Source organism: Tasmannia lanceolata, unplaced genomic scaffold, assembly GCF_043159265.1.
Source record: "Tasmannia lanceolata isolate RefF3 unplaced genomic scaffold, GAP_Taslan_0.1 ptg000007l, whole genome shotgun sequence".
In the NCBI taxonomy this organism is placed as follows: domain Eukaryota; kingdom Viridiplantae; phylum Streptophyta; class Magnoliopsida; order Canellales; family Winteraceae; genus Tasmannia; species Tasmannia lanceolata.
This window is the reverse complement of record NW_027518684.1, coordinates 767,869-789,650: the sequence shown is the minus strand read 5'-3', so window position 1 is coordinate 789,650 and position 21,782 is coordinate 767,869. Positions and strand designations below refer to the sequence as shown.

At 38.1% G+C, this 21,782-nt stretch overlaps 2 protein-coding genes across 4 annotated transcripts; both read left to right on the top strand.

Annotated features, from left to right (window-relative positions):
* Nucleotides 1–1,696: 1,696 nt before the first annotated feature.
* On the top strand, nt 1,697–13,255 carry NPG1 (tetratricopeptide repeat (TPR)-containing protein). 2 transcript variants are annotated; one of them, XM_077384347.1, is made up of 5 exons: nt 1,700–2,188; nt 2,526–2,778; nt 3,393–4,603; nt 11,041–11,188; nt 12,721–13,255. In XM_077384347.1, the coding sequence occupies exons 1-5, from the start codon at nt 1,985–1,987 to the stop codon at nt 13,038–13,040; spliced, it is 2,136 nt and encodes a 711-aa protein (XP_077240462.1). In that variant the 5' UTR covers nt 1,700–1,984; the 3' UTR covers nt 13,041–13,255. The 2 variants fall into 2 exon arrangements, with proteins under 2 accessions (XP_077240464.1, XP_077240462.1); XM_077384349.1 differs by lacking the exon at nt 11,041–11,188 and having other exon boundaries at nt 1,697–2,188; nt 12,721–12,923.
* Nucleotides 13,256–14,735: 1,480 nt separating this feature from the next.
* On the top strand, nt 14,736–19,839 carry LOC143880750 (uncharacterized). 2 transcript variants are annotated; one of them, XM_077383719.1, is made up of 4 exons: nt 14,736–14,890; nt 15,012–15,091; nt 15,444–15,612; nt 19,101–19,839. In XM_077383719.1, exons 2-4 carry the CDS (start codon nt 15,032–15,034, stop codon nt 19,295–19,297), a joined length of 426 nt encoding a protein of 141 aa, XP_077239834.1. In that variant the 5' UTR covers nt 14,736–14,890; nt 15,012–15,031; the 3' UTR covers nt 19,298–19,839. The 2 variants fall into 2 exon arrangements, with proteins under 2 accessions (XP_077239834.1, XP_077239835.1); XM_077383720.1 differs by having other exon boundaries at nt 14,750–14,808.
* The last annotated feature ends 1,943 nt before the right edge of the window (nt 19,840–21,782 follow it).

Genomic DNA, 21,782 nt, shown 5'->3' with positions numbered 1-21,782 from the left:
CATCTTCCAATTGTCTAAGACTTTGTAGAAAATAATACAAATCTCTCTTTGTCGAGTGAAAATAGTCACATTGGATTGATTGTTTGACCATTTGTTGAGGCAATTGCATCAAATCCCAAAATATTATGGGCTGCTTTAGATCAAATTGCACACAAACAGATCTAACTAAAACTGTTCCGAACAAAGAGAAATGTCCTTTCACATCTTCTTAACCTGAGATATGGATGAGAGGAAATGTTCCTTAGGGTACTCACTCCTCGCAGGAATAGCTAGTATGAATCGGCACACAAGAAGACCACAACCGGCCCAAAAGGGAAGGACCTTTCCTTTACCTATGGGGGTAGGAAAATCATTCGAGGGCCATTTGATTCTAGGATAGCTCGTCCTTGATTAGGTATATTCCAAGATAAAGGCTATCCATAGTTTGTTTCGCAAATGCCCATGCTAAAAGGTGGAATTGTATTCAACCTTGTTTTTTGAAGATAAATTATATTTTTTTAGAGATAAAAGCGTATGGGTAGAACTTATCAAGAACAATCTATCCTGGAATATAAGGCAGCCCAAGATAAGGTCTTGTACATGAAAGACATATCCTACAATCAAAGAGGCGGAATAGGTGCGAAAAAAATGTTGGAATTTATTTGTTGGAGTGTTTTTTTCTGATACCATTTACAAGGGAATCAGAATGAAAACGCTATTCAAACAAAACGAAAAGTGTTTTGACTGTTACATCCATATTGGGTCAAGTACTGTGTATTGCTTCACATTGAATGTTAAACGTTGATTATATGAAGTTTTCTGACCGTCCAAGTTCAACAACAAAAATAACATATTAGGGTTGGGATTATTGTTCTGATTTTTGGGTCATTGGAGATCCAAAGCGCATACCCTGCCAAGTGGGTTGTTTGGATCAATCAAATGGGAGACTCACAATGTTGATTGGGTGATCTAAACCACTAATTTGTTGCGTCCCGATGTAGATAGGATGTGCCACAAAATTCTTCTTCTCCATAGGATGATCCTACCCTCCAATTTGTTGAGGTCTAAAATGGACGGAACAGAATGGAAACCTCAACAGATTGGAAGGCTGGGATCATTCTACTGTGAAGATTTCAGGACAGAACCAGTCTAATTTGAGGCCGATAAAGGAATGGTTTGGATCATCAAACATTGCAGGCCATAATGTACTTTTTTAATTTTTTTATGCACATCCTTGCAGCATATGAATGACAACCTTATATATGTACTTCTATACCGTCAGATATTGATCTGTAATGAGATCCCCAATATTAGAAGATAGTGAGGGAGGGGGCCCAGATTTGGAGGGATCAGTGAATCACATAAAAATTACAGTAGAAGGGCTAGAAAAGGATAGGAGGAGCGGAGGCACCCTCCCAAACGGGTGTTGAAGGGGAAACAAAGGAGATAGAAAAACAACAAACAAACCCAAGGTAAAGCACGACATAAGGTCGCAAATAAAAATTGCCTAAGAAGCTCCCAAACATCCCAATACTCTCCCATCAAGCTAGGCGATTATGTAACTTAAGAGGGCTGCGCAGTTTGAACTCTTAAGTAAGTTTTTAGATCTCCCTCTCACATGTGTTCCAAGGTAGATCGGGGATGGTGACTTGTACCATGAATGTATCATCTGTTCTCTCTGGGACTTTATCTAATAACCAAGTAGCTTACCTTAAAAAAGAAAAAAAGAAGGTTGGAATTTAGTGAAAATGAGCCTTTTGCGTTAAAAATTTGGTTAAAACCCCCCTTGACCCGGACGTAATCTATTTTACTTTTATTTTCCTTTTCCCCGAAAATGTAAAAAGTTTTGGAAAATTGCAGGTTTTCCTGTAGGAAGACATTATTAGCTTAGAAGTTCAGGATCTGGAACATATGATCCAAGAATCAATTCCTTTTTACGGAAAATCAACGCCATTAGGTTAGAAAAAGAAAAAGGGTTTCCGACTAGTAGGTTGATGGGATCATAATGCCACGGGCTAGAACCACTTTTCTACAACTGTTTTCTATCACCACATCAGCAAGTAATGAGAATGAGAATGAGAATGAGGTTGGAGAGATTTGTGTGAATGGGATTTGCATGCAAACGACAGAGGTGGAAGCAAAGCTCGATGAGGGGAATATTCTAGAAGCAGAGTCTTCATTGCGCCAGGGCTTATCGCTAAATTCCGAGGTCAATTTCTCTTCAATTTCCCCTTTCCTATTTGTTATTTCAATTGTGATTTCGTTGGATTAAAGAATGAAATCGATTGTTTATCTCTCTGCCCTTTTGAATTTTATCTGTTGCAGTATGAACTGAGATAAATTCATTACTTTTACCAACAAACACCTACTCGGTTGTATATGTCTATTCAGTTTTTTTGTATTGCATGTACCATGATAGAAAAGTGGTTCTATCATCGTCAATCATTTTCATATTCACTGTTTACTTAAATAGAGGAATTAGGATTCTGTTTAGTTTTGTGCCAACTATTTGGTTGTAAATGTGTTGTTTGTGCAAACAATTGCAGGAAGCAAGAGCCCTTCTTGGAAGGCTAGAGTATCAAAGGGGCAATGTAGAAGCTGCTGTTCGAGTATTTGATGGAATAGACCTTCAAGCTGCTGTACATCGGTTGCAACCTTCTTTTCTTGAGAAAACGCCATCTAGGAGTAGCCAGTCTCGCAGTGAATCACTGCATTCTGTTTCCCAACATGCTGCAACCCTGGTGCTTGAAGCCATATTCTTGAAATCCATGTCTCTTCATAAGCTTGGGAGAGTAACTGGTACATATTGTTCTAGGAACAAAACTAGTCACCACTATATACTATTGTGGGGACTGTACAAGTTATAAGTCCTATTTTGAAACACTTGAGGCCCGTTTAGATACCCACAAGATTTGAATTTGGATTTCTCATATTTGACAGACCTTTTTTGCTTCGGGATTTGGATCTAGATCAAATCCTAAGACTTCCAAATCATATGCAACATTGAAAAAAATATAATTTTCAAATATGTTGTGCAAAACAGTATTTGGAAATCCATATATGCGACAATTTCCTTCACCCTCTCTAATCCTCGACCTCTCCCCTAGTGCCTCAAGTATGCGACAATTTCCTTCACCCTCTCTCTCTCTCTCTCTCTCTCTCTCTCTCACACACACACACACACACACACACACACACACACACACACACACAACATGAGCATAGGGATGATCAATTTATTTTGTATCCAAAACTCAAATCCAAATACAATACAAAAAATGAGGTATCCAAAGGGGCTTTATTTCTTTTTCATCATTTCTATGTTGACCTCCATAGTGTAATACCTATGCACATCTTTGATTCTTTCTATTGAAAAATGTCTATCTATTGAAGCATCATATTTGGTGTTGCAGAGGCTGCTCAGGAATGTAAAATTGTCCTTGATGCTGTTGAACAGATGTTCCCGCAGGGCATTCCAGAAATGTTGGTGGATAATAAGTTTCAAGAAATTGTTAGTAAGGCAGTGGAGGTCCTTCCAGAACTTTGGAAGAAAGCTGGCTGCTATCAAGAAGCTATGGTTGCATACAGGCGTGCTCTCCTTAGCCAGTGGAATCTTGATAATGATTGCTGTGCAAGGATTCAGAAAGGGTTTGCTGTGTTTTTGTTGTATGGAGGTGTAGAGTCCAGTGCACCCAGTTTAGCTTCTCAGATCGAGGGCTCATTCATCCCAAAAAATAATTTAGAAGAGGCAATTCTACTTTTGATGATACTCTTAAGGAAGTGTTACCTTGGCAAGACAGAATGGGATCCTTCAGTGATGGAGCATTTTACATTTGCACTATCCCTGTGTGGTCAGACTTCTATATTGGCCATACAACTTGAAGAGGTCCTACCTGGAGTATATCCGCGTTGTGACCGATGGAATCGGTTGGCCCTTTGCTATAGTGGAGCAGGACAGAATAAAGCTGCTTTGAATTTGTTGAGGAAGTCCTTAAACAAGCATGAACAACCAGATGATCCTCTGGCACTGTTATTAGCTGCCAAAGTCTGCAGTGATGATTGTTTTCTTGCTTCTGAAGGGGTGGCATATGCCCGGAAGGCTATTGCTAATGCCCAAGGGCCGGATGAACATCTAAAGGGGATGGGGCTTCGTTTGTTAGGTATTTGTTTGGGGAAACAAGCTAAAATTGCTTCCTCGGATCTAGAAAGGTCTCTTCTGCAGTCTGAAGCTTTGAAATCTTTGGAAGAAGCGATTGCTTTCGAGTCCCACAACCCAGATTTGATTTTTGAGTTGGGTGCTCAATATGCAGAACACCGGAATGGGAATGCTGCGCTGCGCTGTGCAAAGGAATTCATTGATGCAACAGGTGGATCAATATTAAAAGGATGGAGATTGCTTGCTTCGGTTTTGTCTGCCCAACAACGATATGTGGAGGCTGAAGTGGTCATAGATGCCGCTTTGGATGAGACCTCAAAGTGGCAGCAAGGACCTTTGCTCAGAGTGAAAGCAAAGCTAAAAACTGCTCAGTCTTTGCCCATGGATGCAGTGGAAACATATCGATTCCTCCTTGCTCTGGTTCAAGCCCAACAAAAATCTTTTGGAACCTTCAGAAGCATTTATCAGGTTAGCTTTACTCATTTAAATTCAATTATCTGCTTTTCGAAAAATATATTCCTCTGTGTAGACATATTGCTTCCTTTTCTACTGTGTACCCATGCCCTTTGACAGTCATCACAAAAAAATCTCACGGGATCTAAATTAATTTGAATTGTAAAATCTGATTGTGGATCAAAGGAATATTTCAATGAAGCTGTTACGATTGCATAATGATCTTGAAAATATAAATGAATGACAGATGGCTAACTCAACTTGTACCCTTTATTACAAACATGCTTGGACTTGAGATTGTTAACAAGAAAAGATCCAATTCATCAGCCATTTACTCAAAAATTTGGAGAATAAAATGAATCGTATTAATGTTCAAGCTGTATACCCGGGATCTACAAGATTTAGACCTAAGAAATAGATTGCTATAATTTTTTTTAATGGCAATGAACTCTTCCTTGATAATAAGAGAAAACATAAACAAGGCTCGATCGAGATGATCATCCCATACAAGAAAAAAAAGCGGCAGCATATAGCTAGCTACTTTAAAAAAACCCACTAAGGTCCATGTAATTCAGCTATAAAGTCTCTAATTACATGTTTTCCACTAGAGACACCCTCATTTGCAAGTCTATCAGCCTCCACAGTGGCTTCCTTGTTGACATGACAGAAATGAATAGGGTGTCCTTCGAGTCTATTAAGCACTTCTAATTTGTTTGTAAGGTTCCAAGGAAAGCCTGCCCCTTCTCTAACCCATCTGATCATGTTTAGAATCTCTTTTGATATACAATTTATCACTCAAAAATGGCACAAGGAGTCCAACTCCTTACGCTTTCGTTTTAGTGGAGTTTTTCTCTCCCACCAGACCAGCAAAAGTGAGATGAACTTCTCCATTTCCATCCCCGAAAATACTTCCTAAACCTCCTTGTCCTGGGTTCCCCTAACTCGATCCATCAAAATTCATTTTTTTGTAATTCCCATTGTGGGTTTCCACCTAGGAACAATCTTTCTGCTTGGGACAGCATAGTGCAAAAAAATCTCCATTTCCTTCTAATTTCCAACCCTTGCACACCAGTCTATCATCTTGCAATAAATTATAGCAATAAACTAGAGAATCATAACCCACAACCTGTCTATTGTAACACCAGCCATTGATGCAGTGACTGTCATTAGACCCAATCTTCTTTACTCATTATTGTATGTTCTCATGGTCGCTTTTACGGTCATGCCAAGCTTTCAAATAAGTGTGAAAATGGTGAAAATTCATCTGCACAATTGCTTTGTTACGAGTTTGTTAGGGTCCTCTAGTATTTTGCATAAATTCCATTTGTAGTAAATAAAGGGCATGGTGATCTTGTCAGAAAAAGTTGGGTTTACTAGGGACTACTCACGCTTAGATTTCATATTGTCTTAATCGTTAATTACTAAGGGCCCTTCAACCTGAACCCTCTGCAACACCTAAACTTAAACTGGGTGTTTATTTTTGTTAACCTTTTAGCATCTCACTCTAATACAATTCTTGGAGAAGAAGAAGAAACAAGAAGAGAGAATGAAAAGGAATTTAAAAATGAGAAAGGAAGAATTTAGTGGGTGTTGAAATCCAGCCCAAAATTCTATTCTTTATATATATATATTCAAGGTTTAAGAAATTACAATTTATGCCACTAGGGCCATCTATGATGGGCCCTATCCTAATAACATGAAATAAATTAATAGACATAACTTAAGGAGATTACATTTAAACTATGACATAAATTTAACTTAAAACTGTATGTAATTTTCAGTCCTCCCCCACAAGCTGGAATGTAGATATCATCTATGCCTAACTTGGAACAAATACTTCCAAACTAATTGCGTACAAGTGCCTTTGTAAATATTTCTTCTAGTCATCAGTTTTCTAGTGACCTTTTCATAAAAAAATGATAATCTACTTAAATGTGAACATTGGATTGCTAGCAATGTAGTTGTTCTTCAGCCGTCAGTATCAAACCGGCTTTTAACAGACAAAGGATGCACACTCATCCAGATTTTGAAGAAAAAGCATCTCTCAAACAAGAATTTGATTACGACACGAGCTTACAAGAGCTGTTGGCTCTTAAAGGAGCCTACCCCGGATACGAACAAAAGGACGAATGTTTCGCCTAGAACAGGAGTGGGTCTCTGAATAGGAGTAGGAAAACTCAGTTCAAAGTTGTTGAAGACCATATGCCCCAACTCCATAACAATCATATGTCACAACATAGCTAGAAAGAAAAAGTGACATTGACCGAAAGCAAGGACTCGATGGAATCACCAAACCCAAAAGAGATGTACCAAAGCTCTCAAGCAGTAGAGCCTATGCGGAGAGGGTTACAACGGGCAATCGTTAAGATGCCTTGGGGAAATTCATGCACCTTGCCGAGAAGGATATTCCCCTATAAAAGCCCCCTATTTATGGGCCTTCATGCAGATCATTCAAAGTGAGAAGGAAGGGGCTCCCTATTGGCGGTCAAAGTCAAAAGAGGGCTCAATCCGGTGCAAAAGGTTGAGAATGTATTTCATATGGTTCTCAGGCTCAGAGGTAGTGGTGTACGCAACACCTCCACAGTTCGTGCTACCCCTTGTTAGTCGAGCATCATTCCCTTTTCGTCTTGTATATGGGTTTCGTGCTACATACATACATTAACCATTCCTACGATTAAAAAAACGTAAATTAACCATTACTAGACAGAACTACACACATGTGAGACTCTTAGGCCGTTCCGTTCCTGCTTCTAGTGACTTTACGTGAGTTAAGACTCTAATCTAAGAGAAAGAGTGTCCCAAAAGGCTGCCTTTTCTCTTAGATTAGAGCAAGCCGGGCCGATGAGGAGGCAAAGCCGAGTGAAAATGTTATACTATTTCACTAGGGATTCCTTTGAGAATTCTCTCTATTTCTTTCTTAGTTGACCTGGGGAACCTTCTTTTTTGTATTTTCACTTTTGCTTCCCAGCCACCTCGCTTTTGTGGTTGTGGTTAAGGTATCTGGGTCTAAGAAGACCCCTTTTCATCGTGCGTTGTGGGAGTTGTTTGCAGTTGCCCTATGGGCCACACCAACCCTTGTTTATACTTGGTGCTAGTGGAAGTAACCCACCTAAAGAGGCTAGATTATGGCCATATTAATCTACTTAAATGTGAACATTGAATTGCCAGCAATGTAGGTAACTGACTTGATATTACATAACATCTTCATTGGCTTGTAAACTACGAATCCCAACTCTTCCTTAAGTGTCTTTAACCAGGTCAATTCACATGTTGTGTGAGTCATTGCATGATACTCATCCTTCGCACCAGATCGTACCACTACACTGTGCTTTTTGTTGTCCAGGTTACTAGATTATCTCCAAAAAAGATACAATAGCCTGTTGTCAATTGTGTATTAAAGCCTGATCAACCCAATCAACATCTAAAGAAACAAGTCAAACAAATGGTGGAAGAAACCACAAAGCAAAAGGAAAGGAAAAAACTACATCATGGAGAAACATGATCAAAGGTATCAAGTGCAAGCCTAGCCATCACGGAAAAAACTTACCATTGTTAGTTTGAAGCACCATTTGTACAAATAAGATTCCCCTTACATGATTTCTTCTTCATATAGATTGATATAGGATCTATGGGGCAATTACTTAGAAGTTAAGTGATGGAAAAAACTTACCATCTTTAAATGATTGTTTTTCTTGAAAATAATCCTCTACCTAATGCCCTCTTTGAATATCTCCGAATATGTCGAACTGCTTTCCAATTATAAACTATCAAACTATGCATAAACTTTCTTACAACAGTTACAACAAAAGCAATGTCATGACGTGTAATTGTCTGGTAAATCAGCCTTCCAGCAAGGTGACAATATCTACCAGGGTCCTCAAACAAATCCCCTTTATCCTTTAGTAACTTTACATTAGAATCTATAGTAGTAGTGGAAAATAGTTTGCTACCTAATCTATAAAAAAGGATCTATGGTAGTATCAATAGACTTGGACCTAACGTACTCGTCTTTAACAAAAGATCAGTGATATATTTTCTTTGTGATGAACTGATCCCAAGTTTCAATCGCACGACTTTATTACCAAGGAAGTAACGTAATTGTCTCAGATATTTTGTCTGCACGTGTCCTTGCAAGTACCTTTTCACTAGATCAGTCTCTCTCTTGATCATTCCCAATAACAACAATGTCGTCCACATAGAAAACTAGTATGAAAATGTTACTCATCAGTCTTCATACAAACATTGGGTGCTTTATATTTATATAATCACGATGAAAACCATACTTGGTAACAATATGGCTAGACTTATCAAGCAAGCACGGGGAGACTATTTCCAACCATATTTTGCCTTCGGCCACTTACAAACCTTACTTACCTCTCCATGAGCAACATACCCTAGAGGTTGCTCCATATAAACTTCCTCGCGTAAGTCGCCATGAAGTGTTACATTCTTTACATCTAGCTTTCACAGTGACCAATCATGATTAGTTTCAATAGAGATGATTACTCTAATCAAATTTAGCTTGGCCGCCAGTGCAAATCATTCTAAGTAATCAATGCCACACGGTGGAAGGTTAGAACAGTGAAAAGTTTTCCATAAAATAGACTTTACATCAGTGGAAGGTTAGAACAAAAGTTTTCCATAAAATAGACTTTACATCAGTGGAAGGTTAGAACAAAAGTTTTCCATAAAATAGACTTTATGATTTTTGGGTGACATATTGTAGTTTATTAGGATGCAATTTTACGTTGTTTGGAAAACATATTTATTTTCTTGGAAATTTTATTTATGTTGTTTGTCTGAGAAGCATACCTTGTCCGGTGATTTAGAGAGACAAAACAGAGATGACACAAGAGCGGAGAGGGGGAGACGACATTGCGTGAGTCAGTTGTAAAGCAAAAGGACAACGATAATGGTGTAGAGAGGCTAATTAAGGGGTAGAAACATCATTTCCCACTAGAAAATGTGTATTTTGACGGAGCTCTGAATTCCCAATGAGACAGGGATAGTATAGTCTTCATATCCCTAGATGGAGTAAAGGATCCTGGAATTTAGGTTTACGTTCCCTGCTACCGACAACATAGCAGAGTATGAAGCTAAGCAGGCCAGATTATCCAATTTGATTTGGAGATTCAGAGTTGGTAATTAAGCAAATCTTAGATGAATTAAGGGGTAGAAATATCGTTTCCCACTAGAAAAATGTAAATAGTAGAACTATTTCTCATTTTTATTTTTTTCTTATGTTTATTTTGGATAATGATATTGGCACTACCATGTTTTAAAAATTGCACAAACTCATCTTGTCTTTTCTTTTTCAATTGGTTTATGAGAGCTTTTTGGGAACTGTAATAACTTTTGACAGCTGTTTAAATAAGAAAAGACGATGAGTTTGTGCAATTATCATAACATGTTCCGAGGAAAATATGCTGCCCAAACTATGTAAAATAAGTATTTCATGGAATAGTCTTTCACTGAAAAAAAAAAAAAAAATGTTGCATCCAAATGCTGTTTTCGCGGCCAACCTTGCTTTCAATATTTAATTGGTGCCATCATTAAATATTAACAATATACGCGCATCTACGATCTACACCCAACTGCATGTTTCCCTGCAGGTAGTTCATTCAGATAAATCCAACATAGGATTTTGTATAAGTGCACTCATTTCATCATCTAATTGCCTTACTCCATCCATCATGAGAAGGTATCTCTTGGCACGTACGAGGTGTAATAGTAGAGGAAAAAGACATCAAGACTTTTATACGAAAGGGATGGAGAATCAGGTGCAAAAAAATTAGATAATGGGTGTTGGAGTACAAGACCTTTTACCTTTATGAACAATTATAGGGACGCTTGAAGGAATATAATTGACCTTTGGATCTTCAGACACAAGCAATTCAATGGTCGAGAGAACAATCTCTTATATCCATCGAGAGACTATCTTGCAGGCCGATAACTTCCATATTTTGGCGTCAAATGTCTTATAGAATGTGACATTGGATCCTGGATTTGTAAAATTTCTGTGCTGATTGTGATCTTTGACTCAACACAATTCATTGGCTGAGAAAACAATCTCTTTTACCCATTGAGAGACTATCTTGCGGGCAGATAAATTGCAGATTTTGGCGCCAAATGTCTTCTAGAATGTGACATTGGATACTGGATTCGTAAATTTTCTGTGCTAATTGTGATCTTTGACTCAACACAATTCATCGGCTGAGAAAACAATCTCTTTATCCATTGAGAGACTATCTTGCAGGCAGATAAATTGCATATTTTTACGTCACATGTCTTCTAGAATGCCATTGGACCCTGAATATGTTACTTCACTGTGCTAATTGCGTTCTTTGATTTCGTCCTGATTTAACAAAATAAATAACACTTCAATTATTAAAATTGCTACTAATCTCTCTTTGCTTCTGAATTCACTTTTGTTATTTTTTCTCCTCTGTTAGGCTGAGGATGATTGTGTCAGTGAATTTGAAGTTTGGCAAGGTCTTGCAAGTTTATACTCCAGCCTTTCTCATTGGAAAGATGCCGAAATATGCTTGGAGAAGGCCAGAGTCCTGAAGCAGTATTCTGCTACTACATTGCACACTGAAGGCAAGGATCAAAATCTTTTAGCTATGTAGATCTGATTTGGGATTTTTGAAACTTCACTGAAGTGCTGGTCTGAAAACTAGAAAACTTAGTTCTTAGCTTCTCAGAATTTTATGGAATGCCTTCGCAGGTTCTAAATATAACCAGGTCTCCCTAGACTGTTGTGATCATAGTTTTAAAACTCCCCCGCGTCATCGTGTACTCTCCATAGTCGGCCCCCTTTTACCTTGGCCGCGTTCTGCATTTTCCCCTACAGAGTCAATAAAAACTCCTTTGACCCTCCCTAATTATGACTGCGTCAACCGGGTACTCAGCTGTGTCAACAGAGTACTTGACCGCATCGTGCCAAGTCAACTAGGATTTTCTTCGGCCGCGTTCCGCGTCACATGTGCGTTTTGAAACACTAGTTATGATTCAGTTGCATACCACAGATACCATGACCGATAGAATTTGGAGAAGTGGAGACATGAAGCCCCTGGTGTTAAAATCTTCCAATTAATTGTAATCGGGAAACAGCGACAACGGATCATTTCAGCATCAGGGGTGACTTTTTTGTAAAATTTGGGAAATTGTTTTCTCAAGACAAGCATTCTGTGATCCTTTCTCTGTTACTATAAAAGTTAGCTCTCACACAATAGTTTCTTTGGTCAGCCTTTTAAGAAACTTCATTTTCCAAGTCGCCACTTCTCTTTGCCTATTATAGTTGTACCAAAGTTGGGACTGATATCCTTCCCTCTCAATCTGATAAACTCTGTATAGTCTCAAAATCTTAGGATATGCAAGAAACTAAACTATGAATGTGGAGGAAGAAAGAAAGTGGATATCCTCATTTGCCATTCGCTTATTTAGAAACTGAAGGGTAATATGAATATCTTCTATGGATATTGCTTATTTGCCATCAAAGAAGTTTTAGATTGGACCGTGGAACAGTCAATCTCTTGCCAAGTTGATATCCTCATTTGCCATTTGTTTAATTTGAAACCGAAGGCTAATCTACCTATTTACTAGGGATATTGCATGTTTGACATCGAAGAAGTTTTAGACTGCACTGTGGAACATTTAATCCCTTTCCAGCATATTCATCGCTTGGCTAACTCTGAGTTCATGATCTCGCTCGCATGGAATTAGCGTAATCATTGTTAGAGATTTCTTTTCTTTTTGAGACTTCTTTACGCCCTCTGTGCTGTTCCGTTGCTGGGGATCAACTCGGCAATATTTTTTTTCAACTCGGTCATAGCGGGCATGATGTGATCCGACCTCGTCTTCCGACCACCTTTAGAGACTTTTCACCTCCTTAGTCTTTAGAGACTTTTCACCTCCTTAGTCTATATTTTTCATTTAGGACTTTTATCTCTTTATATTGTCACTTTTATGTTTTTTCCCCATAATTTGACAATTTTTAACTTTGATTACCAGGGCAGCTGTATATCTTTCGTTGCTTAATAGTATTTCTCTCTCATTCAAAATAAAAAAGTTCTTTGCTTATGTTTAGTTATGTTTTCATTGTAGCCATGATTTCCAAATGATTTTGTCAGGGGTTATATGTGAAACATGTGGGCAAATTCAAGAAGCACTGGCGGCTTACAGCAATGCTCTTTTGACGGACTTGGATCATGTTGATTGCAAGATTTCGATCGGCGCTTTGCTATGGAAGATGGGTTTGAAATCATTGCCCGTGGCACGAAGCTTCCTCTCAGATGCATTGAGGCTCGAACCTAGCAACCGTTTGGCTTGGTACTACTTGGGAATGATTCATAGAGACGATGGACGGATAGCCGATGCATCGGACTGCTTCCAAGCCGCATCCATGCTTGAAGAGTATGATCCAATAGAAAGCTTCAGTTCAATCCTGTGAGTACTCTTCCAAAGGATCCAAGCAATTTTTCCCAATATTTGAGATGTAGGTCTTTACATGATTAACACTGAGCAGAAAGTTATTGAATGCCATGTACATGATTTACACTGAGCAGAAAATTATTGAATGCCTAATATTAATTTTCTTCTCTATTTTTAGTTTTTAGAATTTGTGACATTGATGCTAGCATGAAAAATGTCTACATCTTTTCTTAATTGTCAATGTTTTGGGTTATCTTTGATCTCATCTCAATGCTTTTAGAATCGGAAAAGGTACAGGAAAAACGCAAAATTTTCTTAAGAGCATCAGTACTTTGAATAATCTACCTTGATAGTTTATTGGGAAGAAAAATGTGTTTCTATATGAATACCCGCATCCCTCTTTACCCATCGCGAGAAAGGAGCACACGAAAGAATGAGATGAGCAGGAAAACAGGGAAAAAGAAAATTTTATTCTAAACAGGGACTATTTTTTCCTTGTTTTTCACCTCATCTCTGCTCTCCACCGTCCTCTCAAATCTCTCTCTTGTCGGCGTAGTCTTTCATCTCTCACCAAGACACCAACCCCCTCAACGTTTCTGCTGTGTAAAAGATTTGATAAATAGGGATTCCATGAAATTTTTGATAGTTGTCAAACATGCCAACCATGAATTCCTCCCCCCCAATGGAATATTAGTTTATCAAGGGTGAGAAAGGGGTACGGAGTGTGGGAGATGAAGAACTGATATCATGAATGAGAAGAAGGTAAGAAGAAAAATTGATTTACACGTTGAAATAACAGAGCCTAAGAAAAATTTACCTATCCACAATTCGAAGGAAATGCTATGGTTATACTTATAGCATGTTAGAAGTGGGATGTCGTCATAAGTTTGAAGGCCATGTTGAATAAAAATTGCACTGTGTTTATACACTTTTCTGATTGGATGTTGATAACATTTTGAGAATTTGAGTATATAACATCCTTGAAAAGCTAATTAAGAAAGTGTAAAACAAAGTGAGTAGTGCCATTATCAAAATATGTTAGCGTGGTAGTGTGGATATAAGTCACGCAAAAACATTTGGGCCCACCAAATGAACGGTTTGGATCATCCTATGAAGTGGGCTGGCTGTACAGTACTTCTTGAGAAATACCGGACCGGTGAGTTTTGCATAGTCCAGTATTTTTTTCAAAAGTACTGTACGGGCTCCACCATAGGCTGATCCAAACCTTCCTTTTGATGGGCCACTAATGGACGGTTGTGGTACTTTGGAAACAATACTGGACTATGCGGGCTTACACCATATAAGATCTCCAATGGCAAGTCCAGTACTTTTTTAAAAAGTACTGTACGGACCACACCATAGGATGATCCAAACCGCCCATTTGATGGGCCACAATGTAAATAGGTTGTGGCCCAAAATTATTTCCATAGGATGATCCCAACCCTCCGATCTATTGAGTTTCCATAATATGCAGTTCCTCTATAGATCTGACGACTAGGATCATCCTATGGAAATTTTCTTTTGGACACAACCTATTTATGTTGTGGTCCATCAAATGGACGGTTTGGATCATCATCATATGGTGAGGTCCATAAAGTATTTTTTGAAAAATTTCAATGGGCTGCTCAGCGTTATTGGGCTACCATAGGCCCATTTATAAGATTTGTATACTATTATACCCTCATTTTGATGTTTTAATGACCACCTCTAGATATATGGGGAAAATCAGTCAGTAATCATTCAGGGGCAATCAACCTTCCTTTGTTCGGAAGATCTTTGTAATTTGAGTTGAATCTCTCTCTCTGAAAAATCTTTTTGCGCATTTTTACTTTGAAAAAAACCAATAGACAATCTCAAATCCGACGATCTGTGAGAACAGCTGAAAACTCCTCTCTTCTCTCGCGTTCTCTACGAATTATCATCCAAAAATTAGGGTTTCTTCATATCTGACTTATATTAATTTTCTTATCTGCTTCGAAATTTTCTTCAGATCTATTTTCCATCAACAGAATGGCTGCGATTTACAGTCTTTTCATCATTAACAAATCCGGTGGATTGATCTTCTACAAGGTAATTGAAATTTTAACTTGTTTTTAATTTGCATATAGATCTTAGTTAATTTTTCTTTTCTTTTTTCATTTTTCAATTAGAACTTATTTTTTTATTTTCTATTCTTTACTAGTTAATTTTCCCTTTTCATTTTTCAATTAGAACTTTTTTAAATTTGCTATTTTTTTTGTATAAATCTTAATTGATTTCCCTTTTTTTTTTTCAATTGGAACTTGTTTTTAATTTTCAATTATTATTTTTGTATAGATCTTAGTTAATTTTTCTCTTTTTGTCATTTTTCAATTTGAACTTGTTTTTAATTTGCAATTTTTTTGTATGGATGGTTAGTAAGTTTTTCTTTTTCATATTTTAGGATTATGGATCGTCGGGACGGATGGATACGAACGACAGCTTACGGTTGGCGAGTTTATGGCATTCGATGCATGCAATCTCTCAACAGCTTTCTCCCATAGTCGGTTGTACCGGCATCGAACTCCTCGAGGCTGATACTTTTGATCTCCATTGTTTTCAGTCATTGACAGGTATATTTCTGATAGAATCAACCCAAAAATGCATCTTTAGGCCTTGCTTGTTTTGAATTTTGAGAACTGGTTGTGAGTCCATAACTGATATTTGGACTCAAATTTACGTTTAATTTTGAGTCCGATAATTAGTTTTCGATTCACAATTGGTTCTCAAAATCATGCTATAATATTTGTTTAGTTTATTTTCATTTACATTATGTCGATTGTGTATTTTATGATATTCGCATTGCACAAAATCATGCTATAATGTTCGTTTAGTTTATTTTCATTTACATCATGTCGATGGTGTATGTTTTGATATTCGCATTGCATAAAATGTACGAAGTATGTGAGAATTGGGTAAGTTTGTGAGTATGAAGACCTCTTGATTATGGGATTTGTAACCAAGTATCTGTCATGGCATCCGTATCTGTTTCTGTTCTTCCTTGGGGAATTGTTTTAAAGATAAAAAGGTAGTTGTAGTCATAGTTGCCAGACCGGGAAGTGAGTGCGAGAAGCAATGTGGGAAACAAGGATTTTAGAAAAGAGAAAATGCAAGAAAAGAAAAGTTATAAAGAAAGTAAAGAGCAAATGTGTGGGAAGTGTCATTGAAAGTAAACATGAATCATGTAATAAACCTCATTGATAGCGAACGAGAAATACATATAAAGAGTACAATCATACTAGGTTAGGGAGGAAGGTTTAATATAGGTAAGGCTTACAAGTAGAAAAGAAGCCTTTGCGACTAATTAGAATTTAGAATTACAAGTTTTAGGAATTTATAGTTTCATACGTTTTATTGATGTACATTAATGTCGAAGTTTTTTGGAAAAAGATCCACATAATTTTCATTTGAAAATTAGAATTAGTTTTCAAGCTTTAAATGTACTCTCTATTTTTTTTTAAAAATACGCTCCTTAAGCTTTATCGAAAGGAGAAAATATTCTTTTAGAAAGATACAATCACTTAAATAGGAAATGTACTCTTGATTAAGAGAAAACGTGTAAGAAACATCTCAGAAGCGAGCTTCCCCTAAATTTGTGGAGCAACAAAAACTTAGCTTAACCATCATAGACATAACCTTTGCAGTTTCAATCTCATTACTTTTATACTAGCATCTTGCCTTTTTGATGCACACGCTGAAAAATTGTTTAGAGGACTAATCATGTTCATGAAAGACTACTTTTCAAAAGGAGTGCATATATCATCTTTTATCATTAAATATCTCTATTATTGTGGTAGAGGAGAAGAAGAGGAAGTGAGGGAGAAGATGGAGTCTCCACTAGGGAACTCCCATGTAATATTATATATATGTATATATATGAGCCCAAAGTAGGGTTACATGTACAAAGAGTATAATACCCTTCAACTCCAGCTTGTTACAACACTCCTCCTCAAGCTGGTTTGGTAAACACATCGGCTAACCGATATTTAGACCGAGTGAAAATTATAACAAAAGGCAACGTAGTGGCCATTCTGGCCACAGAGAGTACAATGGCGAGAGCCACGGCCACCGGAACAATTACCTCCCCCTGAATCAGGACTACCGTCATAGCGATCACCATAGAAGATATGAACTCGTCCAGACTGAGCAGGAACACCCGTAGAATTCGAACGCGATGAGAGAGCTATAACGGTTGCGCCTTAGCAGGGAAACAAGAATGAACCACCAGTAAATAAGCACGCCAAAGGGGCGTACAACCAACGATGACGAAGTACCGTGAGGAGAAATCAGCCGAACGGCTTGTCTCCTATAAAACAATAACAACCAACCAATGGGGCAATATAAAACTAGCCCACCACAACAACGATCAACCCACCACCACATGAACATGAGAGATAGTTCCAGCAATGACCAATCGATAACCACAACAGGATTAGTACATATAGCCAACAACAACAAGACAGACAACCACAGTACCACACATCATCACACGGTTCCGATAAAACAAGAAGAGGTAGCCATGACAATGAGTATAGCATGCCACAAACAACAAGGCGTATAGCAACGCAAACTACCACAACCACAACGAATGCATAAATCAACGCAAAGCAATTACACACATCGCGCGGCTCCGAAGCACCAACAAACACCAAGCGTAGAACCAACCAACCAACAAAGAGGGCGTTCAGCTGGAGCTACCAACAACATAGAGAGAGAGAGAGAGAGAGAGAGAGAGAGAGAGAGAGAGAGGAATTCAAGCCATAAAGAAAGGGTTTAGGGATTTAGGGATTATTGATTAGGATTTTGGATTGTGGATTAGGGTTAATGGATTTACCGAAGAGGATATGGAAATTTGGGGATCGCGGCAAGGGATTTGGAGGATTGGGGAATGGGAATGGGAATGGATTTCTGTTAGAAATGGGAGGGTGGATGGATTTACAAAAGGGCATATGGAAGTGTAGGGATTTGGGGTACGGGTAAGGTTGTGGGTTTTGGGATTAGGGTGTAGGATTTGGGTGGAGGGATAATCCAAAATGGAGTGATGGAGGAAAGGAGGAGGGGATGCGAGGGTGTTACGGCGTAGGGTAGAGGGGTAGAGGTTTACGGTAGTGGTAAGGGGATGGGATAGAGTGTGTATGGTAGTGGGATGAAGAGGCGGATGGTTTTCGGAGGGGTATTGGTGGATACGAAGGGGGTGGTGGATTTATGGAGGGGTACTGTGGATACAGAGGGAGTGGGCGTGGGTACTGGTGTCGCGTGGGATGGGATGGAAAGGGTTTGCTTCCCTTTTTTTTTTTGTGCAATAGCGCAGTAGGCAAGGGGGTTACACGAGTGGGGTCGCACGAGGGAGAGGCGTATGGGCTTGAGGCGCTGTAGGGTGTGAGGTGCTTTAGCTTCAGTCCAGAGCATGCTTGATGTTCTTCTCTAGTACCGGGAGGAGCAATACATAAACCCATTCAAATGCTTCTTGGTACCTATTCACCAAAAACTTCCATTTTCCACCTGAAACAGTCACTGGTATAATATACTACTATGTGTGATTTCTCTTGTTGCCGAATCTTTCAAACCACACTTCAGACACTAAATAACTTTGAAGTGTTGTCCCTGACTTTGCTTTTGGTTGCAGTTACTTTTTTGTATCTAAGATTCGGATCCTAAGATGTCTAAAAACAACCTTCAGCGAAGACAGAAAATTTTCCTCCCATTCTGCCTAGATGAAACTGAACGAGGGAAAAAGAAACAAAATATGGCAGTAAACTTAGTCCAGCCTCAAGTAATATTTTTCCAAAGTTTCCAAGTTCTTTATTTAACTCAAAAACATGTAATACATTATAACAATGTTTTATCTGTGTTTTAAATGAAGTTAACCATGACTATCCATATTATGGAGTAAGCAAAACATGAAGTCTGTTCCCTTCTGCTGTTATTACTGTTAATGATCATTTGTTTAATTTTAATTCATTTTTTATTAGTAGTTTATAAGAAACTTTTCCTTAATGCCTTTTAAAATATGCTATGTTGTTCTCGTTATTGTGGTGACATGTTCGTACATTCTTCACAGGAACAAAGTTCTTCGTCATCTGCGAACCCGGAACTCAGAACATGGAAGGCCTTCTGAAACTCGTCTATGAATTGTACACTGATTATGTCTTGAAAAATCCTTTCTATGAAATGGAAATGCCAATCCGATGTGAACTTTTTGACCTGAATCTTTCACAAGCAATACAAAAGGATCGCGTCATGTTGATGGGCCGATGAACCAGATCGAACCACTATCAAATGCAGATTAACATCTAAATAGATCTTTCCCTTGCTCATTTACAGAGTTAAGTTCAATTTACTGCTTTTCTTATTAGCCATCTTGATGAATGATGGTGCACATTGCTAATCCATAGTTAGAAATTTATAATTGTAGAGGCAGGGGTTGTTCGATAATTGACTTGTATTGGCAAGACTGTTGCTTTTCCATGCTTTAGTTTCAGATTCAATGTGGGGCATTCCAGTGGAAGAGATCTTTCGGAGCATGGCGCATCAGCCAGGGTGTACCAAATGAACAATTTTTTCATCAAACACAGTCCCACTCGTATAAATGCTAGCCCTACTTGTATCGATTGTTTTCACTTCCTTTGGCATACTTGTACTTTGTTTAGGGTCCACATGTAAGCTTTGCTTGGACTCTCATGTGGGCCTACAGGTAAGTCCATCTCAGCTTGTACTTTTGTGTTAATACATTTAGGCATTGCTTACACACATGTAGGGCTTGTTCTCTCATTTAGTGTCATAAGCAGGCTCTTCTTCTATATTCATGTGACCCCATGGAGTGTCGTAAATGTCTTTTCATGTGACCCCCCCAAGCCAATCGGCATGCATTACATTCCATGAATGTGCCATACCAAAATATGGGCCCACCATTTATTTCATTCCACGGATTTTTACAATTATGTTATATTTTTTATTTTCTCCGAATATATATATATATATATATATGGGCCCACCATTTATTTCATTCCACGGATTTTTACAATTATGTTATATTTTTTATTCTCTCCGAATATATATATATATATATATATATATATATATATATATATGAGGAAAGTGTTTCTACTCGGTCCCCTAGATAAGCTTATCTACTCCTCCCTTTAAAAAAATACAGTGGGCCCACGATGTTTGGATGATCCAAAGCATTCATTTGATAGGTCTTAACATAGATAGGGTGTGCCCAAAAAATCAGCACCAAAGGGTCATCCTAGCCCTTCGTTTTGTTGGGCACACCGTGTCCAAAATGGACGCATATAAACGTGGACGTTTATATGTGTCCATTCTGGGCACCACAAGGCACTACAAAACGAAGGGCTAGGATGACCCTTTGGTGCTGATTTTTTGGGCACACCCTATCTATGTTAAGACCTATCAAATGAATGCTTTGGATCATCCAAACAGCGTGGGCCCACTGTATTTTTTTAAAGGGAGGAGTAGATAAGCTTATCTAGGGGACCGAGTAGAAACACTTTCCTCTATATATATATATATATATATATATATATATATATATATATATATATATATATATATATATATATAATTATAATATAAGTTATAGTACATCTTTCCAATTTTTACAAATTTTAAACTAATTTTTTTGGTTTTTTCAAACATTGGCCGGTACTTTGTTGTATCAGTAGCCGATATATCGGCCAATACAGATGAATATCTAGCGAATGAATCCCATTTCCAAAATTTTCACCTTGGATTGAAAGGCTTTCAAACACTTTCGTTGTGGGAAACAGAAGAGTATGCAAATTACCTTTTCATTCATTGCAAGGTGGTTGCCAAGGTGTAGTCCTTCGTCTACGAGCATCTTAGGTTTGGTCTTTTCGGTTATATGGGAAAAGGCAAAAATGTGGATGCCTGTAAATAATATTTGCTTGCAACCTTACGTGCACTTATGAGTTTGAAGTTAAACACCACAATTTACAAATAATGATTCGGGATTTGCTAAGCCTATCGCAGGAGAGAACAGCCACCTCAGATCAATTAAAGAATTAAATGAACAAGGCAGTGGTAACATTGACCAACTCTAAATTTTCACACTAAGTTAAATACTTTGGTGGGTTATGTGCAATCACTTTTGCAGGGCTTACTCAAATGATCTCAGTAGTTTGATACTTTGATCACAGTGACAAATCAATCACATGTATTTTCATCCCCACGTCATGATTCGAAAGAAAAATATATCAGCTCAATTACGTCTACTTTCCTGCAACTCAATTACATTTTGGGTGCACTTTGTGCATAAAATTGCAAATTGAAGTCAAAGCCATTCCTATAAGGCAGGCCCAGCTTCTTTCTACGTAAAATGGATGTAAAATAACTTTTATGGCCATTTTTAAGTGGAAAAATGGGTGTAAATTTGTTTAACGCCCGTTGTAAAACTAAAGGGAACGTCCTGTATCACAGAGCAAGCATAGGAGACAGTTCTAATCAATAATGTTCATGTGCCTTACGCTGCGGGTTTCTTAGTGGTTAAGCCGGGTGAAGATGTGGGAGCCTAACAGAACATGAGAACCCTCCAGCAAGACCCAATAACTACTTAGTACATAGAAGATCATATCCGATGCTGTGAAAAGGAAGTAGAGTGTAGGAAGTACAAGTAGTTAACTAAGAGTCTCCCAGTCTTTGCTCCTTTCGTTTCCCTTATCTCAGCAATAAACGACACGCCAATGCCCCAGAGGAGAAGTAG